The sequence below is a fragment of the Penicillium argentinense genome (assembly GCF_028826775.1).
Source record: "Penicillium argentinense strain IBT 30761 chromosome Unknown utg000010l_segment0_segment0, whole genome shotgun sequence".
NCBI classification, from domain to species: domain Eukaryota; kingdom Fungi; phylum Ascomycota; class Eurotiomycetes; order Eurotiales; family Aspergillaceae; genus Penicillium; species Penicillium argentinense.
Window position 1 is genome coordinate 2347855 of NW_026622669.1, and position 21038 is coordinate 2368892.

General features: G+C 51.5%; 7 protein-coding genes across 7 annotated transcripts; 4 read left to right on the forward strand and 3 right to left on the reverse strand.

Annotated features, from left to right (window-relative positions):
- Positions 1-168: 168 nt before the first annotated feature.
- Positions 169-3003, reverse strand: N7532_010554 (beta-glucosidase; the record flags this gene model as incomplete). Its single annotated transcript, XM_056623045.1, has 5 exons — positions 169-1261; positions 1312-2509; positions 2573-2625; positions 2690-2874; positions 2944-3003. 5 exons carry the CDS (start codon positions 3001-3003, stop codon positions 169-171), a joined length of 2589 nt encoding a protein of 862 aa, XP_056470461.1.
- Positions 3004-6590: 3587 nt separating this feature from the next.
- N7532_010555 (C1 family peptidase) lies at positions 6591-8223 on the forward strand (the record flags this gene model as incomplete). Its single annotated transcript, XM_056623046.1, has 3 exons — positions 6591-6711; positions 6768-6856; positions 6913-8223. The coding sequence occupies 3 exons, from the start codon at positions 6591-6593 to the stop codon at positions 8221-8223; spliced, it is 1521 nt and encodes a 506-aa protein (XP_056470462.1).
- Positions 8224-11536: 3313 nt separating this feature from the next.
- On the forward strand, positions 11537-12490 carry N7532_010556 (alpha/beta hydrolase; the record flags this gene model as incomplete). Its single annotated transcript, XM_056623047.1, has 1 exon — positions 11537-12490. The coding sequence occupies one exon, from the start codon at positions 11537-11539 to the stop codon at positions 12488-12490; it is 954 nt and encodes a 317-aa protein (XP_056470463.1).
- Positions 12491-13566: 1076 nt separating this feature from the next.
- Positions 13567-15350, forward strand: N7532_010557 (cation:proton antiporter; the record flags this gene model as incomplete). The annotated part of the gene is made up of 6 exons (XM_056623048.1): positions 13567-13603; positions 13663-13869; positions 13930-14055; positions 14107-14278; positions 14336-14876; positions 14928-15350. 6 exons carry the CDS (start codon positions 13567-13569, stop codon positions 15348-15350), a joined length of 1506 nt encoding a protein of 501 aa, XP_056470464.1.
- Positions 15351-15893: 543 nt separating this feature from the next.
- On the reverse strand, positions 15894-17506 carry N7532_010558 (carboxylesterase/lipase family protein; the record flags this gene model as incomplete). Its single annotated transcript, XM_056623049.1, has 2 exons — positions 15894-16899; positions 16956-17506. 2 exons carry the CDS (start codon positions 17504-17506, stop codon positions 15894-15896), a joined length of 1557 nt encoding a protein of 518 aa, XP_056470465.1.
- A 774-nt stretch (positions 17507-18280) lies between these two features.
- On the forward strand, positions 18281-19578 carry N7532_010559 (arsenic resistance protein; the record flags this gene model as incomplete). Its single annotated transcript, XM_056623050.1, has 4 exons — positions 18281-18542; positions 18594-18736; positions 18798-18884; positions 18931-19578. 4 exons carry the CDS (start codon positions 18281-18283, stop codon positions 19576-19578), a joined length of 1140 nt encoding a protein of 379 aa, XP_056470466.1.
- Positions 19579-19650: 72 nt separating this feature from the next.
- Positions 19651-20423, reverse strand: N7532_010560 (bZIP transcription factor; the record flags this gene model as incomplete). The annotated part of the gene is made up of 2 exons (XM_056623051.1): positions 19651-20349; positions 20400-20423. 2 exons carry the CDS (start codon positions 20421-20423, stop codon positions 19651-19653), a joined length of 723 nt encoding a protein of 240 aa, XP_056470467.1.
- Between the last annotated feature and the right edge of the window lie 615 nt (positions 20424-21038).

A 21038-nucleotide genomic window follows, 5' to 3' on the forward strand; every position in this document is an offset into this window, starting at 1 on the left:
CTGATACGAGGCTCAAAAGAAAAGAATCAATTAGACACGTAGTGTAACAGGCTTCCGCCAAAAGAGATATATGCAAAGAAAGCAGCTCTACGCTGTACACAAACGAGACCATTCAAAATAAGACCACTTCACCCAGAACATCCACACTTCACTTCATTCATGAGAGAATCATTTCGAAGCGGGCAACTCCGACTCAAGCGGAAGTCTCCGCGACGAATTTCCAACATACACCTTCTTCTGCGCAGGAGTAACTACCCAATTCTGTTTTGCAACATCCCAACTCGACAAATCGCGGCGGGTAAGAGTAGTAGTCCACTGTGCCTTCTGGCCAGGCGCAATGGTGATCCTGTCAAACGCACGCAGGACCTTAACGGGGTTATTCTCCCCGCCCAGACTAACGTACAACTGGGGAACTTCGTCGCCCTGCACAGAGCCGGTGTTGGTAATTGTCACGGTAACCTGGTACAGATCCTCGAAGAGACCCGCATTACCGCCGTTGGCACCGCTGGATGGGAGGCGGGTTTGCGCGGAGCCGTTGGTTGCGCCGGCGGGGATGTACTCCTCTGTCTTAGCGCCGTAGTAGGGGTCGCCGGAGGAGGACTTGAGGTTTGTGCTGTTCAGGTAGGGGTAGAGGTATTGGGTGACACGGTGGATGCCCTTCGGGAAGAGATAGTCGGATGCCTGGCCGATTTTGCCGAAGACGGGGGCAGGCTTGGTTGTCCCCGTTGTCGGGACATACTTGTCTGCGTTAAGGGACTTGATGTGCAGATCGCTGAATTCGAAATTCGTGTAGCTGAGTCCGTACCCGAATTCGTAGACAGGCTCTTCCTGCTCCTTGTCGAAGCGGCGGTAGTCGATGAAGACTCCCTCTGTGAAGTCTTGCTGCGGCGCACCATGGCCGTTGTTGGGTTGTGTGAGGAGCGGTGCGCCGTAGTCTTTGCGAGTCTTTCCCCAGGTGAAGGGTGTTTTGCCGCCTGGGTTCACGCGCCCGTAGAGAATGTCTGTGATACTGCGGCCGCTTTCTTGGCCCGGTAGACCGGCCCAGAGGATGGCGGTGATGTTGTCGTGCTCGTACCAGTCGCTGATTAGGACGGCGCCGGGGGTGTGCATGATGACGACGGTGTTGTTGCAGTTTGCCGCAGCTGTTTTGATGAGGTGTTCGCCGTTCTTCCAGAGGGTTAGGTTCTTGCGGTCACCCTCGTTGCCGTCGACATTGATGAAGCCTTCGCCGGAGTCGGCGTTTACGAAGACGAGAGCGACGCTAAAAAGGGTCAGTGGAGATCTCAGAAAAAGGTGGAAGGGGAAACTTACCTCGACTGCGCAGCAATGGCAGCAATCTGCTCCGTGTTGGTGTTGTTGGTCACGGCAAACACATTTGTCTGGCCATTGCCATAGTTCAGAACCTCGTTCTGAATGGCTTGCTCGGGGGTAATCAGGTAAGGGAAGTTAGCAGTACCACTACCCCAGCCCATAGCAAGGGTGCCGTCATCGCAACCACGGTCCGCACAGCCATTAGCGCCAGCAGGGTTGGAACCAGCATCCTCACCCAGAATACCAACGAACTTCTCATTGTGAGTCAAGGGCAGAGCACCCTTGTTCTTCAGCAGAACGGTGCTGTCAGAGCCAAGCTTGCGGATACCCGCGGCGTGGTCGCGCTGGACATTGACGCGCTCGTTGAGCTTGATGTAGTTCTCGCTGACCATGAAGTGCTCAAAGCCATACTCATCACGAGTCCAGGAGCTGAAGTTGGGAGGGACACGGACACGGTCACGGCCGACCTTGTAGTAGGCCGACATGATGCGGACGGCCATATCGTCGATACGCCATTCGGGGACGGTACCGTTCAGCACGGAGATGGTCAGGTTCGTGCCCCAGAAGGAGTACGGGCTACCGAGGATGACATCACCGGGCATGGACATATCCAGACCAGCAAGGGTAGCGCTGACACCGCTATGGTGCGCACCCCAATCCGACATGACGAAGCCCTGGAAACCCAGCTCAGCCTTGAGCAACCTGTTCAAGGTCTCGCTGTTCTGGCATCCATAGCTGTTGTTGATCTGATTGTACGAGCACATGACAGAGCCGACACCGGCGCGGATAGAGTCGACAAAGGGCCAGAGGTACAGTTCGTGCATAGTCTTGTCGTCGATGTTGGAGCTCACACTCTCAGTGATGTTGTACCCATAGCCCTGAGCCTCGCCCGACTGGCGGAAGTGTTCCTGCTCGTTTCCGATATAGTGCTTGGCGCAAGCAATGACACCAGCATCCTGAATACCCTTGATAGTCTCCGCCATCATAACACCGGTGAGGACAGGATCAGGCGAGAACCCTTCCCAGCCACGGCCGCCATCGGGGCTTCGTCCCAGTGGGCCGGCCACAGGACCGAGCTGCACATCGACACCCTTGTCGCGGTGCTCCTCGCCCATCGCCAGACCACGCTGGTAGGCGAGTCTCTTGTCCCATGTGGCGGCAACATTGACGCCCGCGGCGAAACCGGAGTTGTAGTCACCTTTACAACGATCAGCATTCTGCTCGGGTATTCTTCGGACGTGAATAAAAAAGGTATGCTTACTGTCGCGGATGCCCAGGGGCGAGTCTTGCAAGCACATGCCCCACATTCCCAGTCTATTTGATGGTTCCTGTCAATCATTCCATTCCTCGCGCGTGGTTCAATTCTTCCGAGACTCACCGGGGAATACCACCCGTCTCCCCGACGCAGCGTTCTTGCTCCCAGCCCGCACCAGTGGTCAAGTTGACCTTTTCAGCCAGTGTGAGGTTGGAGACGAAGTCGACGGCGCGGCGGTAGGCCTCGGCCCAGTCGCCCTCGCCGGTCATCCACGGGGACGGATAGTACGGGGGCGAGTATGCCAGGTCCTGTATGGGAGCAGTTAGTTAACCCTCGCGATCAATTGAGAGGCTTTTTCAGTCACGCAATGGACTCACCGACGCAGTGGCGGCCGAGGCGGCCGTCAAGACGGCGGCTTCGAGCAACCCGAGCTTCATGATGCTGGGCAGTGGGCAGGTTCAGGAGTAAAGTCGAAGTGAGTACCCAGAGTAAAGTACCGAGTCGACGGAAGCTGGGCGAGAGCTGGGCGCTGAACTGCTTGAGCAAATTGGGGACGGGGGAAGGCCGATTTTAAAGGGCAGCAGGGATGTTTACAGAGGAAGCGGGTCCATCGCGATCCACCGCCGACGCGGGGAGTTGGGGAAGGGATCGACATGGTGCCTCAGCGTAGGGGAGAATAAGAGACCCTCTAGTATGTACTCTGGGACTGTTGGTGAGTACTGCCACTCTCTAGTGTCATCTTGGTTATTTGGAACATCCAATTGCATGATCGAAACAAAAAAGGAGATTTCTCCCTGGGGGCTGGCTACGCGAGGGCGCTCCCTTGAAGGGCGAGTATGCCAACCTCCCATGACTAAGACACTTCTCACCGCAGCTAACTACCTCCACCACCTGCACACCTTCCACGATATACCACCCTGATCTACTAGTGCGATGTACTCGGCTACCTCTTCCCGATTCCTGACCGAGAACGAGCCGGCCGCCTAAACTTCGGCACTCACTGCGACGCTTACTCTCCACTTTGCGCTGGTCCGCTAATTCTCCGTCTGGAATGCCATTTACAACCGCCACTTTCTCGAGCCATCCTGTTCCAACACACTGTGTAAGTCGTGCTACAAAGAGAATTCTACTTGATATATCTTCTCTCTTCCCATTAGATTGCGTCTTGTCGACCAGTCTCCAAGGTCCAAAGACACATTGAAATCCCTCGCGGCATCATAAAGATCATCGCCTATATTTCCCAATGGGGAAATTCCCAATTTCCTTTTTCCCGAACACCGGCACAGGCCATCGCAGCAGCACGGCAGCACTGCTTTGCTAGTATAGCCTAAGAAACCGGGAAGGCGTGGTGGTTCCCACATGGCTGATGGCTTATGCTCAAGCCATGGCTGGCGGTCAATGTGCCACGGCGCGACCCGTCTCTACCTTGGTACATTCTATGTGAGCAGAAAACAACAACAAAACATACAGCAGAATAACTGGTCACATTACCATGGCACTCACCATGGAAAGAAATCAATTGTCACCCGTTGATTACTCCCATCCCATATATCCCATCTCCTGCAAATGAGGGGTTGCGGAGACCGGGGCAACCGGGGAAGTGCGGGGCTGCAGGCATGCCGATGCACTCCGGATTGCCCAACTCATCACTGTTCCCTCACTCTAACCCATACTAACCAATTCCATGCTAGGTCTCCTCTTGGCTGGCGCAATACCTGCATGCCGAGATGCCGTGCCTTGTCCTCTCAGGGTAGCAAATGCCGGCTGAATCGCATCTCAATCACGCCCTACTCTACTGGCTAACCCGATCTCACTCCGGTCAAATACCGACTGACCCCTCTCGCTTGGTGGTGCCATGCACCATTATTAATCACGTCTCTGAGTGTTCCCCCACGCTACTCCGGATCGAACAGCATCCCCGCAGGCGGCCTGAACAGTACCTCTGCTCGATGCAACTTGGCCAACATCCAAACGTAAATTCGGAATCAATTGGCGTAGCTTTACGATCGGTAGACGGACCGATGTCGCGGTCGATCTTCGCCTTGTTTTGTGGTGGAACTCTCACTTCACAGCCACGCATGGCGTTGTCACTGTCCCACATCCCACGTCTGTCCGGTTTCCCATGTGGAGGGTGGAGGTGTTATTGGCATGATGCTGGTGTGGAAGGGCGCAAATTTTGTGTCTGTTGTTGTTTGTAGTCGGGTATCCACGACTCCGATTCGGCTCTGTTGGCCTTGTTTTTTGTGTTTTGTGTGATGATACTGACGTCGGAGTTTCTGTGGTTGCTCAATGTCAATGGAAAATTGCCTTCGTTTTGCTACTTCTTCTCTACCTTCTAGCTATCAGAATCGTTCATCGCGACCTTCAAGAAGAGCTGTTTATATATCCAGACGTTGTTGAGATGAGGGATAGGATCTGGAGGGAATCGCTTAAGCCAGCAAGGAAGTAATATTGAAGATGTCTAATAATCTAAGATAACCCCTGAGTGGAAGTGTGCATAGCACACTTCCCGAAGGTCCGCGTTACCGTATAAGGCTAGTGCGACTCAAGGAGGATGGCATAGTAGCCCTCATGGCCTCAGTGGCATTGAAGACTGCTGAAAACTCAACAGACGTAGCTACAATGTACCTGCCAAGCAGGTCAAAAGCTCACCACACCTCCAAATCATCATCCAGCCCTCTAAAAAGCAACTCTCAACTCTCCTGCACTGGCTCCTACCTCAAATCCCCATCAACGAGCGACCAATGTCCAAACTCTCCTTGCTCACCCCATCCCTCAGCCCTAACCAATGCCAATTCCTAGCTCTCCCGTCAAAAATGCTGGAAGTCTTCAGGCGCGCATGGGACGATATATTCTTGTTAGACGAACGATTAATTTGGACGGAACTTTTGTTGTAGATCAGACGAAAGATGATACTAATGCTTCAGATACGGTAGTTTGAGCTGGATGTATAAATCGCTTGCGGCGGTGGAAATAAGATAATGGAAGGACGGCGGTGTTGGCGAGAGGGAGGCGGTCTGGTATGTCGCAAACGAGAATCTCGCGGCATGAGTTGTAGTTGGAAGCCGCCGTTTGTTGCTTTCTTGGTGAGGAGGGAGTCGCATTGGCTGAGACCAGACTATCAGAAGGAGGAATGAGGACCTTTCATTGAAGTAGAAATTTGAACTTACGCTATCAATCATTGACCGAGCCGGATGATTGTGCCGGCGATGTCGGTTCCCAGGATTGCCGGGTAGTTCAGTTGGGCGTAGGGGTGGTTTTGCATCTGGATAGTAATAGTGTCAGATCTTTCTTCATTTTGAGTGTTTGGATCAACCTACCTTCCAGTCGTTGGAATTGACTGCTACATACGCGACCTTGATTACTACCAGGCTGCTTCGTTGAGAAGGTGGTTATTTTGATTTGGACGTTGGATAGTAAATTTTGGGGTTGACTGAATTTAAACAATGAATGTTTTTTTTTCATGACCCTCTTATAGTCCAGAGTGATTGCTGCTCATCTTCACAGTTCGGAGCTGGATAGTCCGGATCCGACAATACGGATCCGAGGGTCTCTTGTTCAATGTTGGCGGCTGCCATTTGGTGCCGGGCTGAGTTTCTAATGCTTTTCAAAATTGGGGTTTTCTTTCGCAATGTTCATTTTGGTGTGGGTAGTAGCTAGGTAGCTGCGGTTAGATCTGAGGGCTAAGCATGATCTACTGTATCTTGTCAGCCAAGCCGCTATACCCGATCCTCACCAATCGCGCAGAAGCGATACCAGGCATTGTCTCGTCCAATCACATAATTACACAGCTTCCTTCGCGTCGACTGATCAAAAGAATGTGCGGTGGTCATGCGGACGCAGACCAATCACCGAGCGCAAATGACGCGAACCGATACGACCTCGCATCATCCGCATCCCCGCATTGCAATCAGCTGCCTGGGGACCTTGCAGCTTATCTCCCCCTCGCTCACCTTAAATCTCCTCGGTTCCCTTCTTTCTGCAAATAATTTCACACGACTGAACGAAATCGCATTTCAAGAATATGGGCACTACTTATTCCAAGCCGGAGCCGGAGCCGGTCGGCGAAAAGGCTGCTATAACCAAGAGGGATGGCTTCAACACTAGCAAGATTGTTAAGCAGGAGACCAGCTCGTCAGAGCTTCGTGAGTTTATTCCACCGGATCTCCTTCTATACTTAGCATCACTGATGCTTAAATAGCTCCTCCATACCCAGCCCGGGAGCGAACTAGATCGCTAGAGATATCTCAATTATCAGACTGGAACGAGAGCTTGTTAGACGACGACAAGGTTCGAATACAACGTCCATCTTCCAAGAAGCCAAGCTCATATAAGAACCACAATAGAACCGCCTCGCAATATCCACCTTCGCCAATCAACCCTACAACCAACTCCTTACCAACAACCAAGCCCTCCAATCCGACCTCCACATCTTCAACCTGACCATCCCCATCGAAGGAGCCCCAATAACAAACCAACGCTCCTCCGGTCGCTGCTGGCTCTTCGCCTCAACAAACGTCTTCCGCGTTCCCCTAATGAAAGTCTACCAATTAAAGGACTTCGAGCTCAGCCAAGCCTACCTCTTCTACTGGGACAAGATCGAGAAAGCAAACTGGTTCTTTGAGCAGATCATCGCAACCGCCAACGAAGACCTCTCCGACCGGCTCGTGCAGAAGCTTCTCGAGGACCCCGTCACCGACGGCGGACAATGGGACATGGTTGCGAATCTCGTCAAGAAGTACGGACTTGTTCCGCACGCTTTATACCCCGACGCCTACCATGCGCAGAATAGCTCCAAGTTGAATTGGTTGCTTACTGCTAAGCTCCGCGAGCAGGCTTTGGTGCTTCGGAACCTAGCTTCGAAGGATGATGGGCACTCTGTGAATGCACTGGCTGCTAGCAAGGATCAGTTCTTGAGGGAGATTCACTCCATCGTCACTCTCTTACTTGGAACCCCGCCAAACCCGGATAAGCCGTTTGTCTGGCAGTACTACGATACCAATGGGACGGCCCGTGAAGTGCGACAGACACCCCTGGAATTCGGACAGCAGGCCTTCCGATCGCAGACTCGGGTCCTTTCACGTAGCCCCGCCGTCTCACCCGGTCGAATGTTCAGCCTCGTCCACGACCCACGAAACGAATACAACCGCCTCTTAACCGTCGACAAACTCGGCAACGTTTTCGAAGGCAGTCCACTGACATACGTGAACGTAGAAATGCAAACACTCAAGAAAGGCGTTATCGCAATGCTGAAAGCCGGCCACCCCGTCTTCTTCGGCTGCGACGTGGGCAAGTTCTCCGACAGCAAGTTGGGCGTCATGGACGCCGACCTCACAGACCTGTCACTGGGATTCAACATCTCGCTTGGAATGAACAAGGCGGAGCGATTGACTACTGGGGAGTCGTCCATGACACATGCCATGGTTATCACGGCTGTGCATCTGGAAGATGAGGAGCCTGTTCGATGGCGTGTGGAGAATTCTTGGGGCGAGGCTGCTGGTGAGAAGGGGTGGTTTGTTATGACTGATCGGTGGATGAATGAGTATACGTTCCAGGCTGTTGTGGATTCGAATCTTGTTTCGGAGGAAGTAAGGGCTATCCTGAGGCAGTCGCCTAAGATTTTGCCGCGATGGGATCCTCTGGGCGTTCTTGCTTAAGCGACAGCACTCTAAGATATGGTGAATGCTATCATGCTGAATGTATCGCACTCTTCGTGGCTAGATTGGGTAAGGGTGCTGCTTTTCTAGCTCCTAAGTTGAAGATAGCTAGATTTGAATATTGTTCATTGACAAATGCGCGCGGTCTGGCGTCCTTTCTATCGTAGATTCCCAGCCATCATGGAAGTCCATCAAGGCCTCATCTCAGTAATTGCTCGCGTTGCGGTAAAGATATCAGTGGAAATCCTGGGCGAGGGGCAGAACTCTCACCCGAGGCACGCTCAGCTATTATATACGCTTCCGAATTAGGCAAGATGATCGCTGCCGATTTTGACGTCCATCGCCGCACGATGTTTAGGACACTTGAAACGCTTCAAACAACACCTAACTGTTAATGGAGTGCCTATATCAGGCGCCCTTTGCCACTTTGGGCAGCCAGCTTCCCGATGCATCAAAATTATCACCCGAAGATATCCCTGGCTAAGCTATAAAGAGCTTACTGCTCAGGGACCAGGCCACCCCTTTAAGTCAACCATTACTCGCGTTCTACGCAGATTTGACCTGAAACGGTTCCGGGTGAGGCGCTGTATACCTATTTTGGAGGGGGTAGCACGGATTCGGAGACGTTTTTGTCAGAAATAGCAATCACAGAACCTAGGAAGGCAAGTTGGAGACATTATCTTTTCAGATGAATGTAGCATTCAACGGACGCCTAATATAAACGCTAAATATGTTACTCGACTCGAAGGAGAAACAGATAGGCATGATTTAGTCCTGATCAAACCACATGTGAAGGATATTTCCCAAATTATTTGGCCGTAACAATAGAACTAGGACAGGTTATCTCGTAAAAATATACAATCTGGGCCCTTTTCTGTGTTAGAGAAAAGCAAATGAAAGACAAAGAAACATACCGGAGTTAAGACTCCAGCATGTAGTTCACGACCCTGAAAGCCTGGCAGAAGCAAGTCGACACAATCCATCGAATCCAAAAACCCAAAATACAGCTTGTGGAATGACCTCCTGAGGGAGGCCGGGTATGACTTTCGTTAGAAATGCGGGCCTTTTCATCACATCTTCTATTCAGTCTGTTTGCTTTCAGTAAACCTGAAGAGGACATGATTTGATCACATAAGTGTTCAGATGATAATATTCGCTTGCTTGAGCTCAACGAGTTTACGGAATTGGGCTGTTCAATTGCAAATGCCGAATCGGGACCGCTGATCTGTCAATAAGCACTAAAATCCCAATTCTTTCTTCCGAGTACTCTTCTGCCTCCCAACCTGTCTCCAGCCAATGATTAATTTATTTGAAGACCGTTCCCCCGTTTCTTATGCTATGCTGTTTTCTTAAGGCAAACCTGGTTAGGTCTTGTTACACGAATTGAACAAGAGTTACAGAGGTGGAAATGATGGGTAAATAAGTAAAGCAGAGATCACTGGTATCATAAATCACTCTGTTTGAATTATTCAAAATCATCTCTAGTTAAAAGGAATCTTGGGTTCGAACTCGAACCACGTGCTTTTGGACGATTTATTCATGTCCCCACTTTCAGACTTTCAGGAATACACCTCTGGCCGACAAGGAGGCCCTCGGGAGAGTTGAACCAAGTGCCAAGCAAGGCGAACTTCCCGAGCATCTTATCTTTCTTCTCGAGCCATGCTACCTCTTCGATCCGAAATTCACGAGTCGTCAGTTCATTTTCTTCTATTATGTTCTCGATCGCTTGCTTGCTTGCGTTTTCAAGGTCGAAGTCTTTCAGTCGGGGTTCCGTGAACGACACCGAAGTGTGGCTTCACTAATTTTGTATTATTTCCCAGTTCATTCAACCCATTCAGCATTGTTGTAAGCTACTTCGGCTGGCTCGGAGTTCTTGAATTCAAATCAAGTATCCCGTCCTGGTGTTGCCAATTCCAGCAACCTGGGCGTCTTCAGCAGCGCTGTGCGGATATGATTATATTCCCGGAATTCGTGGAAAGGTATCGCCTGAAGATGTTCCCGTCATCGTCGGGATTGTCCCTTGGATCTACAAAGGGTCTCTGAGCGCGTATTAGAACACAGTTCTGGTCCTTGTCAGGACGTTGGTGGATCCGTTGGGGAGAAACACTGTTGTCGCTGGCCCCTACCGCGGCCCATGTCCGAGACAGGGGTGCTGTAGGCGTGGCTTCGTTTTGTATTGTCAAGGCTTTGACCTCTACGTGAAGCTTTCCATTTTATTCGAGGAGAAGATTCTGATCATGTTTGACTTCCTGTAGCGCAGCTTTGGTCGGTTTGATGAGTGCGATTTGGTGGTGGATGATGTCTTTCAGATCGACGATCAGCTTCAACACCTCCCGGGTGGTAATCCAGCCTGTTCCCTCCTCGGGTGCATAGTTCTCGTTGCTCCGTCCTCGTTTTTGAGTAGCTCGGCTTGGGACCATTGTCACCTTAGGTTGGAAGTCCTCGACTGAGGATTTGGTTTCCTGGGTATTTGTGGGAGGGGTCTCGGGAGGCCCCTCGGGTGCGTCCGCCATCGGTCCGGGGTTATTCTCCGCTCGATACACAACAAAACAATTTTATATCGTAGTAATAGCAACCACAACAGGCCAAAGGGCCCTTGGTGACAGGGTCGATCATTGCTCCGGAAAATACAGTTCCCGCCCAGGTGGATGCGCCTGCGGATATCCTCGCTTACTGTAGGGTGGGCTCGTATTTTATCACGCGGTTGTGACCAAAACGTAGTTTGTTTGGCTAAGATAGCGAATCATGAGCCCCGGGCCACTACTTGTGTGAGTCGTCACAACGCGGACACGACCAATTAATTAAGCTCGCACTGCGGGCGAAAATGGGGCCCAGTACCTCACTTTACCACATGGTACATATTCGCAAACGTCAAGTACTCATTGGCTTTGGTTCTATTTTAATCATGATTTGACATTATTCCTTGGCATATAAGATGGTTAGATACTTTATCCGCCGGTCACGCTTAAAGTCTGCTTTGAGGATTTGGGCAGCCGCGCGTTGGGCTGCAGCGGTCAACCGCACCCAGTCGCACCCAGTACTTCGGCGGTAACAGATAGTCCTCAAATGTGAGGGTCTCTCTTCCCACCAACCATTCTTGTGAAGTTGTGCACTCTCCTTCCGACCCTTTTCCGCCACCAATTACGTTCTTTTGTCCTACAGGAAGATACTTCCGGACAATCGAGACATACAGCACCTTTTCAAGCGCTGAAATTGGTTCTGTTCCCATGATTGATAGTTACAAGACTGGCATTACACTGCTTTTGCCTACCGCGATTCACCCTGTACCAACACAGCCCAATCGCCAAAGCAGATGGCCAACATCGACTGGGAACGGGGCGAGTCGGCAGGCTTGGTCCCTCTGCAACCCGGACATCGGCTCTTCGTGTCTGTCTACGGACCAGATCGCGTGCCCGGGACTCCAATCGTCATCTTCATCCCAGGAGTAGCTTGCAGCATCACCGAATGGGTCGTTGTCCGCCGCCTCCTCCAACCAGCTATTCGCACTCTCCTGTACGAGCGATCGGGAATGGGGCCATCGGACGAATCGCCCGAGCCTACCACAGCATCTAGCATGGCCCTCGAGCTGGACACTCTGCTCAGAACACTGGGCATTGCGCCGCCTTACGTGATTGTGTGCCACTCATACGGTGGGATAATTTCCCGGGAATTTATCGAGCTGCGCGAAAGGGACAAACGCGTTGAGGACGTGGTCGGGATGGTCTTGGTGGATGCGAACCAAGAAGAGAGTACCGCGCTCTGGCCGGACTCCAATCTCGAAGCACTCGGACAAGGGCTGGACTGGTACACCGTAGTGGGGCTCTCCAAAGCTCGGGTTCTGACAGATACCGAATGGCGAGCTTTTTTGGATGAACAAGCGAGTGAGAAGCACCAACGTACTGCAAAAAGGGAAATGGAGCACTATGTTGACAGTTGCGCGGCATTGGGCGCAAAACACCAGCTTGACCGAGATCCTCCCTTGTTAAATAGGTCTCCTGTGAGTGTTTTGAAAGGACACCCGGAGCTGGATCTGCGCAAAGCTTTTGAGGCTGGCGTTCTGGCTGGAAATGGCACTCCTGAGCAGAGGCGCCACTTCTCCGAGAAACTTGCTGCCTACCCTGCCACCCATCGGAAGTTTCAACGAGAAATACTTGGTCTGTCTAGGAACCACCGGTTTGTAGACGTCGAGGGGCACGGCCACTTTATTCATATGACAGCACCGGATGCGGTCGTGGAGGAAGTCAAATGGGTGCTGCAGAGCGTTTGAGAGGGTTTTGCGGTGGTCATTGATCGGCTTGTGAAATTTCCTTCCTATAGCATCACTGCATTTCATGGCTATTCTTTTCTTTGGGTGGTGGAGGCAAGAACACAATACCTTAGAAGTGATAAGTCATCCAGTATTGGATCGAGGCAGGTCCCCAAATCCACTACTTAACTACAAGACAAACTTTAGATTCACAAGGAAGTTGATTGATTATGTGCCTTCTGACTCGTTTATGCACACGATTCTGCCAGGCATCCATGTAGTAATGATTTTAGTGACCTTTTTTCCCTTGACAATTACACATCTGCCTACGTAGTTCTCCCAAATCTTTCCGATGCATGGGGAGAACGGAGAAAGCTCCTAGGAGCGTCAAATCTGCGATAGGCTCAATTGTACAATGAAACGAAATTGACCAAGGGCACATCTTGTTTGCGAAGGGAAAGATCGCCAGATTAGTGGCAACTTTACGATGCCAACTCTTGTACAGCGGTCGAGCTAGCGCGTTGCGTTTTATTGAACCCGCTTACTCAGATCAGGAAGCAGGTCAGGCCGACAATACTAGGTGGGTCAGGCCGCACTCCGTGGGAAGATATATTTTCCGAGTGTAGATGGTTGATTAGTAAGACATTATGATTTAATTACAGACGCCAAGAAATTCAGTGCGGCCTGACCCACATGTGGATGTCGAGGCGACATATGTTCTCGTGTGACCCGTTCTCCCGTTAATGACGTTAGTTAAGTCAGCTATCATTTCGGCCTCAGGCAACGCGTCGCCCTTTATTCCAAATCAGACATATCCGGATCAGACCATCCGCATAAACATCATCCTCTGATCTATCGTCGCCCCTTCGCCAGGCCACAGTTACTTTCAGAGTATGCAGCATGCGATCAAAAATAGACAAAATCGCCGAACCCATCCACCGGAGCCCTACACGTGACCCAACGTCATGAAGTCACAACGCCAAGGAATCCAAGACAATGCCCAGACTCGATCGCGAACAATTTTCAATCCAAAAAACCCCAAATACAGGAATCAATGAGTTACCAACTCCTCGTCAGACCAACTCCCTCTCCCTAACATGGCAGGAAGCTTCCTCGCATACCACGAACCTGGCAGTGAGTCTTACCTTTGCAAGTCTAGTCTGAATCCGGAAACGTTAACCATAGCAATGCAGTCGTCGAAATTCTGATAATCGTATCGTTTTTCTTCTTCCTCTCGCTAGCTGAATGGGTTTCTGCCAAAATTATTCGCGCAGGCATTATTGGTCAGATTGCTGTTGGGATTATTTATGGGGAGCCCTTGGCGAATATTCTTGAGAGGTCTTGGCAAGATACATTTCTTGCCGTGGGATATGTTGGGTTGATTTTGATTATTTTTGAAGGTTAGCTGCAGCGTGCTGGGGTTTTAAATATTAGTGTTGTCGCTAACTTGACGATTCTAGGTGGTCTGCAGATCAGACTTGATCTCCTCAAACAGAATTTCGTTCTCAGTGTCTTGGGAGCTGCTACGGGTGTCTGCTTTCCAATTGGTCTCTCTTACTTATTGTTGTATCTGGGATATGGATATGGTGAGCTTGCCCCTGCATATTGTCGCTCACATTGCTTTACTAACTGGAAAGGCGCCGTGGAAACATTCATTGCCGGTGCTGCGCTCTCCGCAACCTCCCTGGGCACGACATTCTCCGTCATTTCCTCGGCATCCAAGGAGGTAGATCTCTCGCAGACCAGAGTCGGCTCAGTCCTCGTTAGCGCTGCCGTCATCGACGATGTCGTCGGCCTAGTATTGGCAAGGTAAAACCCCCTCAACATCTACCTCATTCATTCTTACCCGACTAACCTCATGAACAGCGTCATCCACGACTTGGGCGCACTCTCAGACTCAGGCCAGGGCCATCCAAACCTCGGCTGGATAATCGGCCGCCCAATCGTCGCCTCAGCAGCAATGGCAATCGCAACCCCAATTCTAACAAAGTTCCTCTTCGCGCCAATCTTCCGACGATGGATCGAGCACACCTTTGCGAAATACGACCACATCTCCAACATCACCCTGATGGTCCTCGTTCTCTCTGCATTCATCAGTATCGCAGCATATGCAGGAACGTCAGTTTTGTTCGGGGCTTTCCTTGCCGGGACATTCCTCACTTACTTGCCCAGCAAACATCCCGACGGGCCTTTTGTCGTCATGAGTCGCGAGGAGGGCGAGAGAGAGGCGGATAAAAGTCCCACTTTTGTTCATACGTTTGAGGCGTATCTTCTTGATGTACAGAAGTATCTTATGGAGCCGCTTTTCTTTGCCAGTGTGGGCTTTGCGATTCCTTTTTTGAAGCTTTGGACTGGGAAAAGGATTTGGAGGGGGATTTTGTATTCGTTGTTGATGGCGTTTGCGAAGGTATGTATCCTTTTTCTCGATATTGCGAGACTTGTGCTGATTTGCCTGCAGTTTATCGTCGGTGTGTGGGTTCTCATCTGGGAATCTCTGTCGAAAGATTCGTCAAAGGAGCCTGTCCTTGGCCAGCAGGGCGGTGCTCATCCGAACAACAAAAATGTCACTCAGCCTCGGAAGAAAAAGAATTATAGCGCCGCCTCCCTTGCAGGACTCCTCCTTGGAGCGGCGATGGTCGCTCGTGGCGAAATCGGGCTATTGATCATAGAGGTCGGATATAACGAGACAAGTTACGTCAGCCAGGAAGGCTTCATTACTGCCGTCTGGGCTATTCTTCTCAACACCATCATTGGTCCCGTCACTGTGGGATATCTGGTGAAATTCTATGGGAAGCATATTGGAGAGGGGAAATGGGGTCTTCAAGATACCATGACGGCTGCTCCATGTTCAAGGGCACCCGTTGACAGCGGGCCTGCCTGAAGCTGGATTAAGTGGATGAAGAGACGTTCCTGAGTTCCTTGAATTCTTGTATACTCTGACCGAGTCGTGACAAAGGGAGATGAAGGACTAAAACGCCATGTGGACATTCGTTCATGGACCTTTGGGGCCAAAATGTGAACAATTGCATCAAAGAGACACTTCCCAGCTAATTCTGGGCTCCAGGCCCTCGCAATGAAATAAAGCCTGGAGTACTTTCTCGAAGAATCTTCAAAGGTCTTTGTCTCTGACGATTTCCCGGGCATATTATGAGTTGTCTCGGTCTATCTAGACAGAATTTTGTAAAACATTTCCAATACCAGTCTGTTCCTCAGTGCGCGCCTCCCTCGCAAAGAAAACCTCAGATTCTCACTCGTAATTTCACCATCAAAATGTTTAATCCCGAGACTGAATACAGTTCCGGCGAAGAAATGGAACTTCCCGCCAGAGCCACTGAGCCCCTGACTCTCATAACATAAATTTTCAATTCGCTATAATGCATAAATTAAACCGCTAAACTACGCAAAACATACTAAAAATCCTTTCTCAGGTATACAAGGGTAAATAAAGCGGACACCTAAAATCGAGCTGCCTCGACTGAATCATCCTAAGCGGTGCCTTCCCCTTTTCACTCATGCCAGCCTTAACCCCATCCCCAAAAAGACCAACAGCCGGCTCAGGCGCCCAGCCAGGCCCGTGGAAGGGGTCCTTCGCAAAATCTGCCCAGGCCCTCTGCATCTCAAAGCTAACCTCCTTCTCAAACCGCGTCTGGTTGGCCGTAGGGTAAGTGCCGAACACGAACGGAATCTCTGCAGTATGGTACGCCCCGAAGCCCTTCTCGTTGTTCGGGAAACTCGCATTAAACAGGTATCGCCAGGTCGGGATGCCTGCGTTCGCGCTTGCGTTCGCGTAGGCCGCGACGGGGCATTGCATCTGGAATTCCGTGACGATCAGGGCTAGGCGGTCATTTTCTGTGTGTGCGCCTGGTGAGCCGAGGGGATATTTTGCCAGGAGGGCGTCGGTGAAGTTGCCGATGAGTGGTTGGAGGAATTTGCGCGCGTCGTTTTGGCCGATTACGCTAGTCTTTCCTTCGTCGGCGTTGTTGCCTATCAACACGGGGACGCGGGCGATAGATGAGGTGTTGGTTGTGGAATTTGAGCGTTTGGCGCGGGGGTGCGAGGGGAGGGTGAGGCCGTCATCTGGTATGGGGCCAAAGGTTAGGGAGTTTTTCGTTGCGATTGTTTTAATGGTTGTGGCGGGGAGGCTCCGGAGGCAGCTCAGGGTGTCGGTTGTGCAGTTTGCGCTTTGGACGAGCTTCGCCCAGGATTTCTTGTAGCTTGAGGGCTTGGCGTCGAGCGGTGTTTTCACGGATGATTGGCCTGATTCCATGATTGCTGCGCGGAAAGGGAGGGGCGAGGGGGGCGCGAGGATGAGGGCGTCGACGCTGCTTCCTCCGGCGCTTTCGCCCATGATTGTTACTTTTGACGGGTCGCCGCCCAGTCCGGCGATGTTGCGGTGGACCCAGTCGAGGGCGAGTCTTTGGTCGAGAAGACTGGGTTTGGATGTTAGTGTGTTTGGACAGTGTCGGGGTTGTGGTGAAGTACATACCCCAGGTTCCGTTCCTTCTTTGGGATGCTTTCATCTGCAGGGAATCCAAAGGCATTGGTGCGGTAATTGATCGAGACAACGACTACATCTTGGTTCGCCGCAAAGCTCGATCCGTCATACTGAGGCTCAGCAGAAGCTCCATTGCGCCAGGCGCCGCCATAAATCCAGACCAGGACGGCCTTTGAGCCGGCCGATGCATTGGCAGGCGTGAAGACATTGAGGTTCAGACAGTCCTCATCCTCCCCGCCCAGCGGCAGGGGCATGTTCAGCAAGTTGAAAAGTAATTGAACGGACTCGCTCACTTCCTGGATACAGGCTGGACCCCATGTTGTCGCGTTGTATGGGGTTGACCAGCGCTCGGCGGGTACGGGGGGACTGAATCGAATGGGTTTCTTTCCGAATGGAACGCCCAGGTACTGGTTTACAATGGCAGTCGATGAGGGGAGAGAGGTTGTTGTTCCGGCGATGGTGCCAGAGTCGATAATCGCGGTGGGAAGGGGCTTCGAGGCTGCGGCAAGCGCGGCCAAGCCGAGGAGTATAAAGGGCACCATGACCCTCACAGTATACTTGGAGTAGTGTAGTGTGAGTTTTCAGACCTACCTGATCTGTATTTTTTTTAATCTAGCACTTTGCAATGCAGCGAAGGGCCAGCTCGGGGTGAACAGAGACTATTTATGCTTGTCGGTCAACAGTAGGTTCCACAGGGCATACGCGGAGTAGAACTAGCGTAGCTGCAACTCAGCCTCGACGAGGCCAACAACTACGTCAACGCCGATCAGGGTGAACTCTTCGGCTTGGCCTTGCCCCGCCGCGTTGCGCTGGTTATCCGGTTCTACGACAAGAATCCGCAGCGATGTGTTTAATGCCTGTTAGCGGGCTTGCAGGCACCGGCCACTCCACAGCTTCCTTGTTTGTGGGCAATCCCCACCGCCATCGCGCCCTCTGCGAAAGCTTACCCTTGGCTGATCTTGGCTCCGTTAGGCACAGCCAATCTTGTGGGGGCGATCGCGATGACGCAAGGTTGAATATTTATAGCAATTCCCATGGTTGGGGTGATTGTCGATGTCGATACTTCGCAGAGTATTTCAAATGACAGAAAAAGAGTCTGGGGAGAATCTGCGATGTGCGGCGATGGTTGTTTCGAGTCGATTTTGACAGCACCCGACGGCATGTCACTGCTCGGCTGTGATTGGTCGGTGCCGCCCTGCGGCGGAAAACCACTCGATCCAAGCAGCCCTCAAGTGAAAAACCGCAGAATCATGAGAAAATCAATGATTGCAAAGACATTTTCAGTGTTTGCTTGAATCCGCACAGAGTCGATCGAAATGCCCGACGTGGAATCATCTGCAATATCATGTTCGACCGACAAACAAATATACCCCGAAGGGGCTGAACTCAACAAGGGCAACACGAACCCAGAGAAAAGCAAGCACACCTCAGCGTTCCAACAACTGGGGATTTTGGACCGCTTCCTCGCAGTCTGGATCTTCCTAGCCATGGCAATTGGAATCATCCTAGGCAATTTTGTGCCGAATACCGGGCCTGCGCTGCAGAAGGGAAAGTTCGTGGGTGTTTCCGTGCCTATTGGTGAGTCTCTTGACCCAGGTAACGCAGGGTCAGTCAGTTAACACGGTCCAGCCGTGGGACTCCTTGTCATGATGTACCCGATTCTCTGCAAGGTGCGGTACGAAACGCTGCATCGAACGTTCCGAGCGAAGGCGCTCTGGGTGCAGATTGGGTTCAGCGTGGTTGCAAATTGGATTGTGGCTCCTCTTTTCATGGTAAGTCAGAATCAAAGTTGGTGTCAAGTATATTCTAAATTCGAACTAATGAATGGCGTAGTTGGGTCTTGCTTGGGCATTTCTGCCCGACGAGCAGGGTCTCCGGGAAGGGTTGATCCTGGTGGGAATCGCGCGCTGCATCGCAATGGTTGGTTCTCACGATCGCAAAGAATGACCAAGACTAACATGACTAGGTTCTCATATGGACAGGCCTTTCTGGTGGTGATGGAGAGTACTGTGCGATACTCGTTGCCATCAACTCTGTGCTGCAGATGGTGCTGTTTGCGCCCATTGCTATCTTCTTTATCAAGGTAATCGGCGGGTCAAGCAACGCCACGATTGAATATTCCCTCGCCGCAAAAAGCGTCGGCGTCTTCCTCGGGATTCCTCTCGGTGCCGCGATCGTGACTCGTTTCGGCCTGCGCAGCATATTCGGAGCGAGCTGGTACGAGAAGAAGTTCTTGGCCTGGATCAGCCCGCTCTCGCTGATTGGTCTGCTGTTCACGATCTTGGTCCTGTTCGCATCGCAGGGTCGTCATGTCGTGCATCAGATTGTATCTGTCATTCGAGTAGCTGCTCCGCTGATTGTCTATTTTGCTGTGATCTTTCTTGTCACAATGTTTGTGACCCGCCGGTGTGGATTTGGGTACGAGCTATCCTGCACCCAGAGCTTCACGGCCGCGAGTAACAACTTTGAGCTTGCCATCGCGGTGGCGATTGCGACGTTTGGGGTGGACAGCGATCAGGCTTTGGCGGCGACTGTTGGTCCCCTGGTGGAAGTACCGGTGTTGCTAGGCTTAGTGTATGCGGTCAAGTGGGCTGGCAGGCGCTATAATTGGTAGAGTCATGCGTTTATTCCGTATTGGCGAGGCCTCAATGCGAGTTTGCAGATAGTGAAATAGAAGTGTCGCAGATCAGATATCGTGGCTAATTTCATCCAATACTTGGAAAAGTACAGTATTCTGTACTCGGCATCCATCACCAGTGACTCCTGATTGAAAGCCAGCCCATAGTCGTTGCCGGATCTCTTCGAGGTCTGTTCCACGGGTGTTGTACTGGCTGATAAGCTCTTCAGCGATGGCGCACAGCGTCGTGTTCAACACATCGCCATCAACAGGTCCGGAGGCTAGATCTCTTTCCCCGGGAGCGCATTTGCATAGAGGCGGATCTGGCGATCGCAAATCTTCGTCGGCTGATTTTTTTGTGGCTCCAGCAATAGGGTCATGAACTTGGCCGCCTTCGGCCAGCGCCTTCTTTGTGAGTCGGTCCGATGGTGGGAAGCTCTCGCCCTCGTTGGCTGGCTCTGTGGAGGACGTGTTTGCAGACCGTTGCATGGCAGGAATGGCCACCTTCCGGTCGATGGCAGCCCCTTGATCTGCCAGTTGCACATACTGTTGAAGCAATTCCGTCGAGATGCCCAATGAGCCAAGCAGTGTTTTCAGATGCCGGTTCTCGGCCTCGACCTTTTGCAGAGCCAGCCGATGCGCGATGTCCCTTTGACGAGCCTCATTCTGGCATGTTACCAGTTTCTGCTCGAGCTCTTGCAGATACTCCTGCTTCTTGGCTCTGCTTTTGCGCTGGTTCTCCCGCACACGCGCGAGGCGGTCCTTTTTCTTTTGGCCGTCAGTCTTGCATCTTTGTTTTCAGCTGATGAACCACGCACCTTTTGACTGCTGTCGGGGCTCATTTTTGTTGATCTCCCAAATCATGCTCGAGTTGCATCCTCGTTGGAGTGCTGGATATCAAGAGAAATTGCACGCCGCCTCCGCTGGAAAGCCGCCGGCACGTGTTGGTGCCTGGGAGATCAGGTGTCACGGCATCACTGTCACGAACTACTAGGAAAGTCAACTGAATTGTTCTTGGAGATTGATGCTTCCACACCCCCGTCATTGCTTCGCTCAGAAAATACAGAACTAGAACATTGATCAAATATGATGCCAATTTCGACACTGTATACTCCCTCGAGTATGGTCTTGATACCCGCCAGGTTCATTGCTTAAGTCACCTATCTGGTCAGCTACCTGGCACCTACCCAGTCACCTACGTGATCAGCGTCTAGATAGCTATTCTAGAGAGCGATGTGCTATGCAAAATGAATGAGATCGGGTATAATTCTCCCACCTATAGCAGAAAGTCCATTTTCGACTCGCATAGTCAGGACACAGGACACCCAAGCCGAAGAACTAGCAGATACCTGAAAAATTAGCAGAGAAGTGTTCTGTGGCAGAAGGTGTGTGGCTGTATCAATTCCCTTGTTCTTCCAATCGGGCAATTAAGATTGTCATCTTGATAGCGACTGTAC